Raw genomic sequence first — 13,024 nt, 5'->3', positions numbered from 1 at the left:
AATCATTCCTTTGAACAAAATCACTGCATTTTCTGTTGATAAAAAGGCAAGTGTCTACATTGTATCCAAAACCATAATTGCTTTTATAATATGTTTGCTTTATTAGCATGGCTAATTTAGTTTTCAAATGTAGTTTATTTCCAGAGCAAAAAGTCTTGCGCCTGGAAAAGTACAGCTTGCTCTTGATCTTGTTGGGTCAGATGAGGAGCTTGCAGTTGTTATGGACTATGTATTTGGATCCACTCTTGTTTGCAAAGGTATGCAGTTGTGGTTTTATTTAAATTTACTTTGAAAAGAGTTGTATATGTATTGGATAACCGTTGTAAATCTTGATGGTTTAAATATAGACACGGCAACGGCAAAGTTGGTTACATTTGACAATGGCGTTCGACTTCGCTCCGTTACATATGATGGTGACACTTATGACCCATCTGGACAATTGTCTGGTGGATCCAAATCGTCTTCTTCTGGCGCACTGCTTCGCATGCTGCGTCTCAAGGATTTAAAAAAGCAACGCGCCGATGTCAATGCTCTTATTGCCAAAATCAATGCCGACTTGAATCAATGTCTTCGCACAAAAGAAATATTTGGAGGATTGCAGCAAAGTCTAGATTTGAAAACACACGAGCAAAACTCTCTTGAAAATCGGCTCAAGAATAATCCTGGCATGCAGGTAAGATCAGTAGATTTGCACAAATTGGTTTCATGATGTCAACTCATTTCATGTATGTATAGATTGTGCAACACGTTGCTCAATTACAGAAAACTCTTACTGAGCTGCAAGAGTCTATGGCTGATTGTGCTAGGTGCAAGTCTGATGGTGAAAAGAGTATAGTGAATATTGAAAAAGAGATAAAGGAGCTTTTTAGCGATCGTGGTTCAAAACTTAAATCAATCCAGGAAAGTACATGATTTTGCTTTAAATTGGGATTTATCATTGACTGTATATTCACACTACATTTTCTACCGCTACATATATCATGGTTTAGGCAGAAATTGCAGAAGGAAAAAGGCAAATTCTTAAGGCTCAGCCATTGGTTTACAAAATGCAGCAGGATATCAATGTCACAAAAGAAGAAACAGGTAAATAGTATGTATGGGTGGATTTTCTGGGAGTTTTGAGCAAGTACTAAATCACATGAACCATCCTATACCTTGTTATTTTGCTTTGATGTAAAATGTATTGATAGAACAACTTCGTCGTGATGCCACTCAACTTCAGGAACAACTTAAATCTATCGACGAGCTAATTTGTTCTCTTGTTGCTGAATGCACTCAGCTTGAAAAATTGAAAATTTCAGCCGAGGTAACCGAGTTTATATGCATATTCAACTTTGAAGTGTTGGGATATTTTAACTTATTGTGTGATATTTTACATTCAAACGAAATATTAAACAGAAAGAGTATCAGGATGGCAATGCCAAGCTTGAATGTGAGCAATCTACTCATATCATATGCGAGAAAAAACTTGATCTGTTGCAAGATGAGAAGCGCAAGAAAAAGCAAAACATTGAAGACAGCAAGCTTGAACTCCAAACTCTTGTTCGTGATTTTAGTAAACTTGAATCCGAAAAATCTCACTTTGCTCATGTTGCTACCAATTTGGAAAAGTCTCATGTTTGGATCCAAGATAAAAAAAAGTTGAGTTTATTTGGATGAACACTCTGTGGTTGGTTTCTCACTATTGGCATATGCACTGACATGATGTATTGTCATAGGCTTTTTGGAAAACAAGATACCGAGTTTGATTTTCAGCAACATGACATGCGCGAATGTCGTAAACGTCTTTCTCAGCTCAATGAGAGTCATTCTAAAATACAGAAATCTGTAGACCCACAAGTTTTGGAAAAGTTTGACAAGGTTGAAAAAAAGGAAACATCTCTTAAGCAACGACTGGCTACTGTCCGTAAGGATAGAACCAAGATTCAGGAAACAATTCACACTTTGGATGAGCTTAAACGTGAAAAGCTGATTGAGACATGGACCAAAGTCAATCGGTATGATAGTTGGTTTGAAGGTCATTGTAACATGTGTGACTGATTGCATTATATATTTTAAATCTGATTTAGTGATTTTGGACTTATTTTTGGCGATTTATTGCCCGGGAACACATGCAAGCTTGAAGCATCTGAGGGACAGGATATTACGGAAGGATTAGAAATCAAGGTTTGTTTGGGAGGAGCCTGGAAGCAGTCACTCACTGAGCTGTCTGGTGGTCAACGGTACGTTGTATTGTTTTAGTCCTAGTAATTCTTAAACTATTTATCTGATGGTATTCAACATTCTTGGCTTTTATACTATTTTTTAGATCGTTGATTGCCTTGTCCCTTATTCTGTCTCTGTTGCAATTCAAACCAGCTCCCATGTATATTCTTGATGAGGTGGATTCCGCGTTGGATTTAAGCCATACTCAAAATATTGGTCAGCTTCTTAAATCTCGATTTAAAGGATCGCAGTTTATTGTTGTATCACTCAAGGATGGCATGTTTAATAACGCCAATGTGCTATATCGGACCAAGTTTGTTGATGGTGTCTCCAAGGTTGACGTAAGTTTTTATTGTAGCTAAGATGAGTGATTTAACGTGCCGTCTAATATTTTTACTCGACATGCATCATTTACTACTGTATTTTAGCGAATTGCATCGAAAGAAGTTAGGAGAGTGCCATTAAATGCCACGCCAGGAAAACTTCGTACACCAGCATTTTTGCACACTCGCCGACAAAGTGTGCTTACAGAAAACTAATGATGTTGTTGCTATTACGTCAGCAAAACAAAACTGTGAAACTGTTGAAAAATATATTTTTGTTTTTTGAAATCAAGACAAATTCAAGGCTGTATATTTTAATGAAATGCTCAAGCAGATGAATATGTCTATTCAAGTATTTCATTAAGCACTTTTATTTCAATGTATCCCAAACTTCCATATACAAGCGCGTATGGAAATCAAGATTTAAACATGAATGTGTCTTTGACACTGCTGATCATACGCTCAGCTCTAACAGATCCAACAACTCGTTCAAGCGCAAGTTTATCATACATAGAATAGATGACCGAGCATGTTAAATCCCCAGCATTGTGTTCAAGCATATTCAGCAGCTCCGAATAGAATATAGCGTTTGTTGGTATTTGATAAAACACAATATTCCTTACTCCTGGCAAATTGTTTCGGCGGAAAAAGTGAAATCGTTCCGTACAGATTAAAAAGCTAAGGTCTCCAATTTTAAATTGGTGTCGCACCCGATCGCACTCGGATCGTGACGTATACTCTGAAATTGAACCAAAACTGTAGTTGTGCTCAGTGAGATAATTGCGAACACGAACAAAATCAAAGTATGAAGGAATGAAAATAAGAGTGTGAGGTTTTTGTATCATTGAGCGACGAAGAGTTGGAAGAATCTGTTCAATAAAGTAAGTGAAGCGGGTGTCTGGCGATGATTGAACAGAGTGCTGATGCATACGATGAAAAAGTTGAGGAACATGATTGGCTACATCGCTAATGGTGCCGCTATATGCCCTAGTAATCTTAACTCTTCCGGCTACATTCTGAGAGCCTGTGTTGGCAAGTGCGTTGATTTCTGGTGATATAATGCTTGAAAAAATGAGATTTTGACGAACATATTTGGCCCTGAATTTCAATAATGCAATGATGTAAGCATGGTTCGTATAGGTAAAGCAAATGTGAAAGCAGGAATTCATTCAATTACCGGCCATCAAGAGCGTAAGATCTCACGCGGGAAAAATCGCAATTGTGTGCATTTTTAGGAATCAGATTAAGACTAGTAAAAATAGACTTGACATGATCCCAGTTCTGCATCATAAATATCTCAGCCTGATCCAAAATGACTACTTCAATGGATGACAAAAAATCAAAGTCACGTTTCCTGTCACTACATGTCAAACCATAAATATTGTTAAAATGTATTCTCTGTTCAAATAATTAGCAAGGCAAAACTCGGTTACCCTTCGGATCCAATAATCATTTTAAGACCAAGTGGGGATGCAACAATAACGTCGGATGAATAAAATGGCGAAAAAAGCTTCATCTGTTTTTTAGAAAACCTGATGCCGATTCGAAAACAATCATCAATGTTTCCTGCAAATATTTTACGGTAATCCTCTAAATTCTAAAAGTATTAGTATAACACATATTGTCACCACTCAATAGCTCGACATACCTGGTTTGCGCTTATCAGCCTCATCTTCGCCAGGAACAGGTGAAAACTCGTCCATAAATCGCTTCTTATTCTCCTATTACCACACAGTAAGGCTAAGTCAATTAGAGTCAATGTAAACCATGGTTTTTACTATAATATAGATATTTATACCTGAGATGTGCATCCTGATAGAGCAAAAAATGTTTTAATAATTTGAAAGGCTCGGTTACGGAATGGAGCAATAATAAGAACTGTTGGTCGAGTGAAGCCTTGATCACGATATTCGCTGCAGATTAAAAAATGATCGTATTGATATCCAAGTCAGTAAAGTAGCCATAACCACAATTTTGTAAATATCCTACTTACATTGGCTGTTTGTTGGCCATAATATCGGCCTTGATTTTAGCAGTGTGCTTCATGACTCGATCGCGAGCTCTAAAATACAAGATCTTAGTCATTTTAAACATCAAGTACACAATATTATATACCATACTTGTAGATGTGGTTCAGACTATGGAGCGCAATCAGATTTTGATAATCTTTGTCAAAGTTGAATGATTGGTTTGCAAACAGCACATCAGCATACGAGTTTAGCAATGGAAATAAAGACGCTTGAAACGGGGTAAAAACAGATTTTCCTAAATATGACAAGAGCGATTTAGTATTTAAACCAGGTTTTACCATTTGTTATTACAATAATTTGCCGACTTGCCAGTTTTTTTGGAAAGTTGCCCATTAACTGTATCCCATTGCATTGCAACACGACTCTTGACTCCAAGCTTATCAAGTGACAACTGAGGATCGGTGGGTTGAGGGATCGTGATTGCAGGTTCATCTACAAGCACGGATGTCATGATACGATGGAGGATTTCGTGTTCATCTGCATCCATAGTCCAATGCGCAGCGTCAACCGCGGCCGATAAAGTTTCCAGTGGCTCTGACATGGCATCTCCAAAGTGTTTACTATATAAATCTAGAGTAGATCAGCTGTGTTAGATAAAAAAACTCGACAGTTTTATTAGTGACATAACACTATCTACCTAAAGGATCAAGGTGCTGGTCTTCATCTTCCACCTCCTCGGCATCGTCACTACTCTCGTCAGCATTTTGAAGGAGATCTAAAAATATAAAGCCTGTTAAACATGCAGCTCATCAACACTGGATCATAATATAAAAATACCTTGATCCTGTTCATCTAATTCGCTCAACTCTTGATCAAAATCCAGAGTGCTGTCTTGATCCGGTTTAATTTCATTTTGCTCAACAATTTGTTTTTTTGAAACTTTTTCCAATAAAGTGTTTTGGCTGGAGAATTTCTTGGGTTGACCTTTGTAAATTAGAAAATTGCAGCAAGTTAGAAATCAGTCCGAGTCATCAAGCATAATTTTATAAAATGGCTTGCCTATATGTTTCTGCACTTTTGATACTGGCTGAGCCATTTTTCCCCCCGTGCGTTTAGTGGTTTTGGCATTGCTACCAGCAGATTTACTATGTTTTACCATCAAGTTCAACTTTTTTATTAGCAGAAATTTCAGATAATAAAAATAATCACGTGATACTAAATTGATTTCAAAATCGCATTTTAGATTTGTAACCAACTATGCCTAATGCTCGTTGCCGATCAATCTCCAGGTTCAGTCACTGCGTTCCAGTCTAAAGTGTATGGCCTGTGCTTTCAGGTAAATAGTACACTTGATCATCACTACGGATGGAAATCGTGCAATCAGTTTAATCCTTTTTCTCACCATGCACTGTCTTGAAACAATCAAGATTCCTGCAGGTATCGACCGTTGCTAGTAACAATATACTTGTTCATTGTAAAATCATTTGATTTGTAATGCCCAAGTCTATTTTACTGAGCGTACTGTTTGATGGATGATTTTTGACTAGGATCATTTGCAACTTACAAGGACATTAGTGATGCTTTACATTCATCCCCAAGAGCAGTTGGACAGGCACTGAAAAGAAACCCCTTTGCTCCGACAGTCCCTTGTCATCGAGTCATTTCATCCAATTTCTATCTTGGGGGTTTTTTTGGCGATTGGGGAAAAGACAGTCATCATGGGGAGCGTAAATTGATTTTGCTCAAATCTGAAGGATTAGAGTTTGATTCAGACGGATATTTGAGCAAAGACATGAGAGTGCTAAACCACTATTCTGAGTTTTCAACAGCTATTCCCATTACAAGTACATCTGATATAGCTAGTTGTGTGGATTCCACTCAATGATATATACATTCCAAGCACTGTATATACGGTGCAAATGCGTTCAGTTTCCTTTATTTTTATCAATTTTGATTCAGCGACGCTCAATTGCCAACACCAATCCATTGCCCAGTCGCTCCATTTCCGCAATCATAGCATCTATATTTGGATGGATTGTAAGCTTGGATCCCTTGGTCACCACAGTGTCCATCTACAGGTTTATCAACATCACATTTGAAATAAATCATATTAGTAAACTGCAAGTATGAATCTATTTCTCAACCAAATACATACCAATGACTCATCGGGACAAGCATTGTAAAGAAGCTTTGTTTTCCATGTGGAATTTTGCAAAACTGCGCGATTCCATACAACCGCAATCTTATCTCCACCATATTTGTCGTGAAAAAACATGGCTAGTCCAGAAAATGCTGTTTCAAGATCACGGATATAGCACACAACTGGATCAAATTCCCATAGTAGCGCAGCTTCTTTATCTTGCAATGTCAGTAGATTTTTAAATTTGGATCGTACTTCACTAGAGGTTTCAGAAGTAAACGTTAGGTTCTCTCTAAACCGCGTACACTTTTGTGTATTGAGGTGGATTATCAGCGAATATCCAGCTAATGGAGTTGTAAAGAGCTGTGAAATGTCATTGTCAACACACGAATCAAATTTACTGATAGATGCTACAAGAGCTGACCGCGCAAGTACAACCAATCGCTCTAGAACTTTGGGCGATGGCTGTTGAGTAGTCCACCACTCAGATCCCAAGTCACGCTCAGTGGCAATATACATTGGGGGAGTCTTGTTGCGTTGGCGAGATTGTTTAAAGTTGGCTTTGATGTCACTGATGAGTCCAAAAGTCATTTTGCCACGCTCCAACTCTACAATAAGTGGCTCGTCTTTCCAATCCCACGATTGAATCAAGTCCAAAACACGCAGAAATCCTGCATAACCACTGTTTGGAATCTCAAATGGAGCTGGATGCAAGTACACATATGCTGCAAGCAATTCAAGAGCCTCTTCAGGAATGCTTGTCGTATTTGAGGATGAAAGAAGCAAGTGAGATGCCAACCATCTTTTCAAAATACGAATAGTGACAGGGAGAAACGGCAATCTAAGACATTGGTTTTTCATATGAGTAGCATGCCATGGCAAGTAAACATATCGGCAAAGATACGTGCGCTGAGCAGCCTTGGTAGAAAGGAGTGCGGCCGGACTTCCTGACGCATTCAACTCTTGAAGTGTACGATTCAGCAAGTCAAATTCTTTATCAAGGTGGATCTGACATCGAAAAACATAACCGGATGTATGTATCACGTCTAACCATCCGCTCTCTTGAATATTATCATTGGATCCAATTGAAACAGATGCTTGGGTGCCAGGATACTGAGTTTCGAGAAGATTTTTAATGCGAATGTAAAATGCACGCTTCATGTTCTGTATGGCGCGCAAGTTTTCTGGCCAACGTCCGGAGCTTTCAAACTCAATAATAATAGATAGGGGGTCAATGTAGGGTCTATAGCCATCTTTGAATCTAGAATGTGATGGCTTGGGTTGAGGAACAAATGTGGACGAATATCGCAGTGCATCGGCAATTGGAATAACAGTATTGATGGACAATGGTAGTCCTTTAAGCATTGTAAGTTGTTTCATAATAGATTGAAAAGCGTCCAAAACGGGCTGAAAGCTATTTGTGATTGACTCAATGCCGGGAGCTTTAATATATTTACCACCAAGACCAGCCCAGTAAGTGACACCATCTAATGGCAAGATATTGGCGTGGCGGGCAAGTAAGTGTGCAGCCATACGACACACAATTAACGATCGTTGCTGTAAAGTATGATCACTTTCAAATACAACCGACTCGGTGATGCTACCATCTTTAAAACGACGAGTTTCTGCCTTTTCTCCCCAAAGCAAACGAAATGCAGTCACAGCAGTAGTATCGTCTGCTGCTGGACCCATTTCAACTTCCCTCAACGAGTTTTCACAGTGTAGGATGAGGCCAACAGTAATATCTGTATCCTTTCCTTTGACCTCGGCTTTGGTCGTCGAGCACGACCATCTGTTCATTCGAGGAGCAAACGCCGTGACAAGAACTGTGCGGTCTGTCAATGCTTTTTTGAGCAGCTTTGGAATATATCGCAACATAAACAGCGCTGGATCAGGAAAATCCAAAAAAGCATGATTTTGTTTGTAGGCAGCTGGAATGGTAGTTAATCCAGGAATACGGATTAGATTGTCGTATTTCAATAGTGGTTGGTCTACTTTTTTCAAAAACAGCGAGTCAAAGTTATCGGTTAGCTGATCCTTGAACATGGCTGAAGAAAGCTTGGCTTCTCGCTGAATTTCATCCATTGCTGCTTGCGTAATATGTGCAGCGAGATTAATTCTTCCAGACGGATCTACGACTGCCACATCAAAGTGCTTCAAAAAAGCTTCTGCAGAGTATCCAGGCTCAGAAATGGGCTCACCCGAAGGGGTTAAAAACAGCGGAGATGCAGTAAAATCCAGTTCAGCAATAAAGTCAATCGTAATCTTAAACATCTGATAGGAGCTGAATCCTTTACCAAGCTTGCGTGCAGAATGCTTTCCTGTTGCCCGAAGTAGCCATCCCATAATCATAGACATTAAAAATCCACTCATGCCATACCCACACTTTTGCGACTCGGAAATGCCACGCTGAGCAAGCCAAACACGCGCAAGGATGCACGCATCTTTGAATGCTGGAGATTCAGAAATATGATGGTGCAAAAAGTTGAGATGTGCCACTAGTACTGTATCTTGCAAAATAAGTGTGTTATAGTGAGGTGTAGCAGGTTGAACCTCGCTCACTTTGCTGGAAGTAGCTAAAGCATGATCTGCTTTCAGACGAACATTGTTACGGACAGGTGCCAGTTTAGAAGCGGAGAACACTGTTGATGAAACTGTGGGAAAAATTCTAATACAAAATCCAGACTTTCTAAAATCAAGTTCTCCTGCTGCTTTTGTGGAAGTCAGTACAAGAATAGGTTTGCGTAGATCGTTTTGAAACGCCTCAAACTCAATCTTGACACCGAGATCAGAGTTTGACTCCTTTTCAAGCTCGGCTGCAATAACGGCAAGATAGTACGCTCTTTTGTGAAAGTATCTGTGATTTACATGGTCTTTTTCTTGAAAAAGTGGCTAAATTCAAAATACGATTAGTGTCAAGTCTAGTTTGTAACGCCAATCATTATATTTTGATGGTGTACATCTACAAATCTATTAAAAAATCAAGTATCACCTCTGGCATTTGAACGGACATGTCGACATTCACACCAAAAGGGGTTTTGGCGGTCGTCTTTAACAGAAAGCTTCCAACAATGGCAACTTTAGATGGTTTTTCAAAGGAAAATTTGCATTTAGTGTCGGCAGGTGGATGATTATTTCCAAATGGAATGGAAATGCCTTCTTTTTGCAGATTTGAAATTGCATCTTTGATAGAAACCTCGGATCTACTAGGTATGCTATCCAAAATTGATTTCAGCCTACGCAAAGCCTTTTCCAACGGTTTAGTTTTTGTTAAATTATCAGTAACTTCCCTTACCAGTTCGTCAATCTAGTTTCATTAAAAGTAAAATTAGCCGGATGTTTGCCATCAATCAAACCATGTATATTGTACAACAGTAATAAAACACACCTGCATTTTAAACAAATTTGATTTGTACAACACATTTGTTTGAGAGAATTGATGCATTTCCTCATTTGTAGGAGCCTTGAATAACGAATCGGATTTTGAAGGTGGTTGAGATCGAGCACGCTTGGTGGTTGGAGCTTCATGGTCTTCCACATCTTTGCTAGCTTCCGTGTCTTTAGAATCTGACAATACATGTTGATTTGAAAAATCTTCACTGCCATTCATATCTGCATCGTTTAAATCTTGATCACTTTCTTCAGACTCTTGAATCTTATCGTCATCTGACGTCATTTCTCGATCGGATTCAGGTTCAAGAGCATGCTTTCGTTTTAACTTCTAAAACAGCATACTTGGTTAATTACATGAAAGTAGCTTACAATTATATCTTAATATCGATAGTGAGAGATTGATTATTTACCGTGATAGATTTGGCTACACTGGTAGGTTTCAAGACTTTGTTGGGTGAAATTTGATGGGCAGAATTTGCTGTAGTGACTTTGAATCCAGACACGACTGTGGTTGATCCTCGAATCTTTTTCGTTGTCATAATATGTGTATTTTTGTAGATATGATCAAGCAGACCAGTAAAAGTAATGGCAAATCGAGATTTTTCCCAATATAAAATCAAACTGAAAGAAAAAACGATAATTTGTGAGCTTGAATATTGGGCCAATGTAAGAAAATAGTGAAATTAAGCTGGTGGTCATCACGAGAAACAAATTCATTGGCTATTGCGTTAATTTACCGAAAGCAAGTGTATTTCACGTGATCAAAGTTTGCATTTGGCCAGCCAGCAATTTGGTAAGAATTGCTGGCTGGCATTGCGATGCTCGTGTTGGAATATATTTGAATCCACGAATGCTTCGTGTATATTGCAGCCAAATGCTGTCTTTACTTGAGCACAACTGCACCAGTCGAATGCAATATTACAATAACTGTTGCACAGAAAGTCAAACTACATGCAGGCTCGATCCTTACTGTTGTGACGGATTTTTAATGTCAGATTGAGTCCATGAGAATGCTTTGAAATTAGTCCAATATTGTGTCGCCTTTCTTGCTTTGCATCAGTCAATTTATCCAACTAGAATGATGGCAACGGAAGCCATCAACAGTAACAGCGGACCTTCGTTAAAGGAACAGTACAGCAAAGCTATAAGCATATACTCTAAACTAGAAGACTGCGGTCTTTCTGGTTCTGACCCTGAATACCAGGTGTGTTTTACTCCCCTACATTCCATCTAAACCTGAATGGGCTCAAAGTCCTGTAATCGACAACTATCCAATACACTTGAACTGCTTATAGATCACTAATGGTATTGGTATATGCAACAATCATCATATATAGAAAATGGTGAGCCAAGCAATCGGTCTGTTTTCAGAATGCAAGCAAAAGGTGGAGAGTTTGAGTCTGTTCAGCTCAAACGAAATTCTAGAAGATATCAATACTGGCGACCTAAGGTAGTCACCATCGAGTCTGTTCAGTTTTCATAAACAATCTGTGTAAAAGCTTGTTATATTATTTGAAAGTTTTGTAGCCAATGTACTTTTCGATTAGATTCATTTTACTAGATGCCTATCTTGGTGAAACCATTTTGCAAGCTGTGAGTCAAGATCGAGGAGCCGATTTGTCAAATGCAAATGTATGGATTCTATCACTAGATGCATTTCAATTGTATCGTTGATTTATCAAGGCCCTGATTTGATTGCAATACATTAACTTGCAAATGCTATTGATAGGAACATTTGCGTGCTTTTTTGGGACGATTAGAGGAGTACGAAATCCTCACCAAATCAGACAAGCAGTATCTGTTATCAGAATTGGGTCAACTGACTTTGAGTGCAGATCTCAGGCGCAATGAGAAAATTGCACGATTCAAGATGGAGCGAGATGTCAAAATTCAGCTTAAAGCACTAACTGAGCAGCTCCAGCTTAAGGATCAAATGAATGCAAATTCAGGAGAGGTCGATGTAGATGATGTGGAGCGTCAGATTCTTATGACCACTATTCAACTGTTTATCCAAAAGTCGATTGCATCATTGAGGATGATCAAAGATGAAAAGGAGATGCTAGAGTTTGCTAAAAAAAGGAGTGAAACAGAGCAGAGAACGTCGATGTCTATATCTGGTAGCTCCGCTGATCGTGTCGAGTCTCGAGTTGCGCATAGAAAGCTTGCAGATCTGACTGGTCCCTTGATGGATGCAAAGGGCAAAGTAAATATCTATTTTATCCTGTTATTTTTATGGATGCATATGATTCACCAAAACTGATCATTGATGAATCTAGCCGCTGAGACCTTTTATTGTTCGAAGCCAGCGCGAGGCTATCAAGGAAAATGTATTCAAATCTGGCCACAATCTACCCACAATGACTATTGACGAATATCTTGAACGAGAGATTGCTCGTGGCAACTTTTTATCTGGCGGAACGTAAGTGCTTGAGTGCATTTGAACAGCTTTGGGTTTAGCAAAGCATATGTGGATATTCACCGTAGTTGACAATATCCCTTTTATATTTGGTGATACAGGGAGCGACCAGAAAAGGTTGTTGCTGCAGATAATGATGATGCTGCAATTGAGGCAGAAATGTACAAAGCCCGTGCGTTTGACGAGTTTAAAGACGAAAATCCTCGCGGATGGGGAAACCGTCATAATAAAGGATGATGAATTAGCTGGCTGCCATCTTGATAATGTAATCTTTTTTTCACTAAAAATGTACTCTAAATCTCGTCAATGGTGTATTTATTCGAGTCTGGCTTTACAAAACAGTAAATTAAAAATACCAATCAATCTGCAAAGCAGCTTTAATGAAAACACTAGCTTGAATCAGCCATATTGCATTCACATTCTTCGCTTCTCTTTTGGTGTACGACGCCTTTCCTTTTCCTTTTCCTTCTCTAATGCTTGCTTCTCCCGCATTTCCTTATTTCTTGCCTGCACCTTTTGATGCTCGGCCTGCGCCTTGAGCCTAACATAAAACGTCAAATAAATTAAATATTAATAT

General features: G+C 38.8%; 4 protein-coding genes across 4 annotated transcripts; 1 reads left to right on the top strand and 3 right to left on the bottom strand.

The window, feature by feature from the left end:
* Positions 1-2,953: 2,953 nt before the first annotated feature.
* BATDEDRAFT_1232 (rRNA-binding ribosome biosynthesis protein UTP25) lies at positions 2,954-4,782 on the bottom strand (the record flags this gene model as incomplete). The annotated part of the gene is made up of 7 exons (XM_006679264.1): positions 2,954-3,626; positions 3,706-3,888; positions 3,962-4,118; positions 4,177-4,249; positions 4,327-4,441; positions 4,522-4,590; positions 4,649-4,782. Coding segments are annotated over 7 exons (1,404 nt in total), but the record flags the coding sequence as incomplete, so codon positions are not given.
* A 50-nt stretch (positions 4,783-4,832) lies between these two features.
* On the bottom strand, positions 4,833-6,070 carry BATDEDRAFT_25543 (uncharacterized protein; the record flags this gene model as incomplete). The annotated part of the gene is made up of 5 exons (XM_006679414.1): positions 4,833-5,128; positions 5,196-5,273; positions 5,336-5,471; positions 5,574-5,643; positions 6,063-6,070. 5 exons carry the CDS (start codon positions 6,068-6,070, stop codon positions 4,833-4,835), a joined length of 588 nt encoding a protein of 195 aa, XP_006679477.1.
* Positions 6,071-6,453: 383 nt separating this feature from the next.
* On the bottom strand, positions 6,454-10,314 carry BATDEDRAFT_11818 (rRNA-processing protein UTP22; the record flags this gene model as incomplete). The annotated part of the gene is made up of 4 exons (XM_006679281.1): positions 6,454-6,549; positions 6,654-9,530; positions 9,631-9,945; positions 10,027-10,314. 4 exons carry the CDS (start codon positions 10,312-10,314, stop codon positions 6,454-6,456), a joined length of 3,576 nt encoding a protein of 1,191 aa, XP_006679344.1.
* Positions 10,315-11,107: 793 nt separating this feature from the next.
* On the top strand, positions 11,108-12,709 carry BATDEDRAFT_35293 (uncharacterized protein; the record flags this gene model as incomplete). Its single annotated transcript, XM_006679505.1, has 6 exons — positions 11,108-11,235; positions 11,369-11,481; positions 11,579-11,663; positions 11,761-12,234; positions 12,308-12,450; positions 12,549-12,709. 6 exons carry the CDS (start codon positions 11,110-11,112, stop codon positions 12,682-12,684), a joined length of 1,077 nt encoding a protein of 358 aa, XP_006679568.1. The 3' UTR covers positions 12,685-12,709.
* Between the last annotated feature and the right edge of the window lie 315 nt (positions 12,710-13,024).

Source organism: Batrachochytrium dendrobatidis (genome assembly GCF_000203795.2).
Source record: "Batrachochytrium dendrobatidis JAM81 unplaced genomic scaffold BATDEscaffold_7, whole genome shotgun sequence".
NCBI lineage: Eukaryota > Fungi > Chytridiomycota > Chytridiomycetes > Rhizophydiales > Batrachochytrium > Batrachochytrium dendrobatidis.
This window is presented reverse-complemented; position numbering and strand designations above follow the sequence as displayed.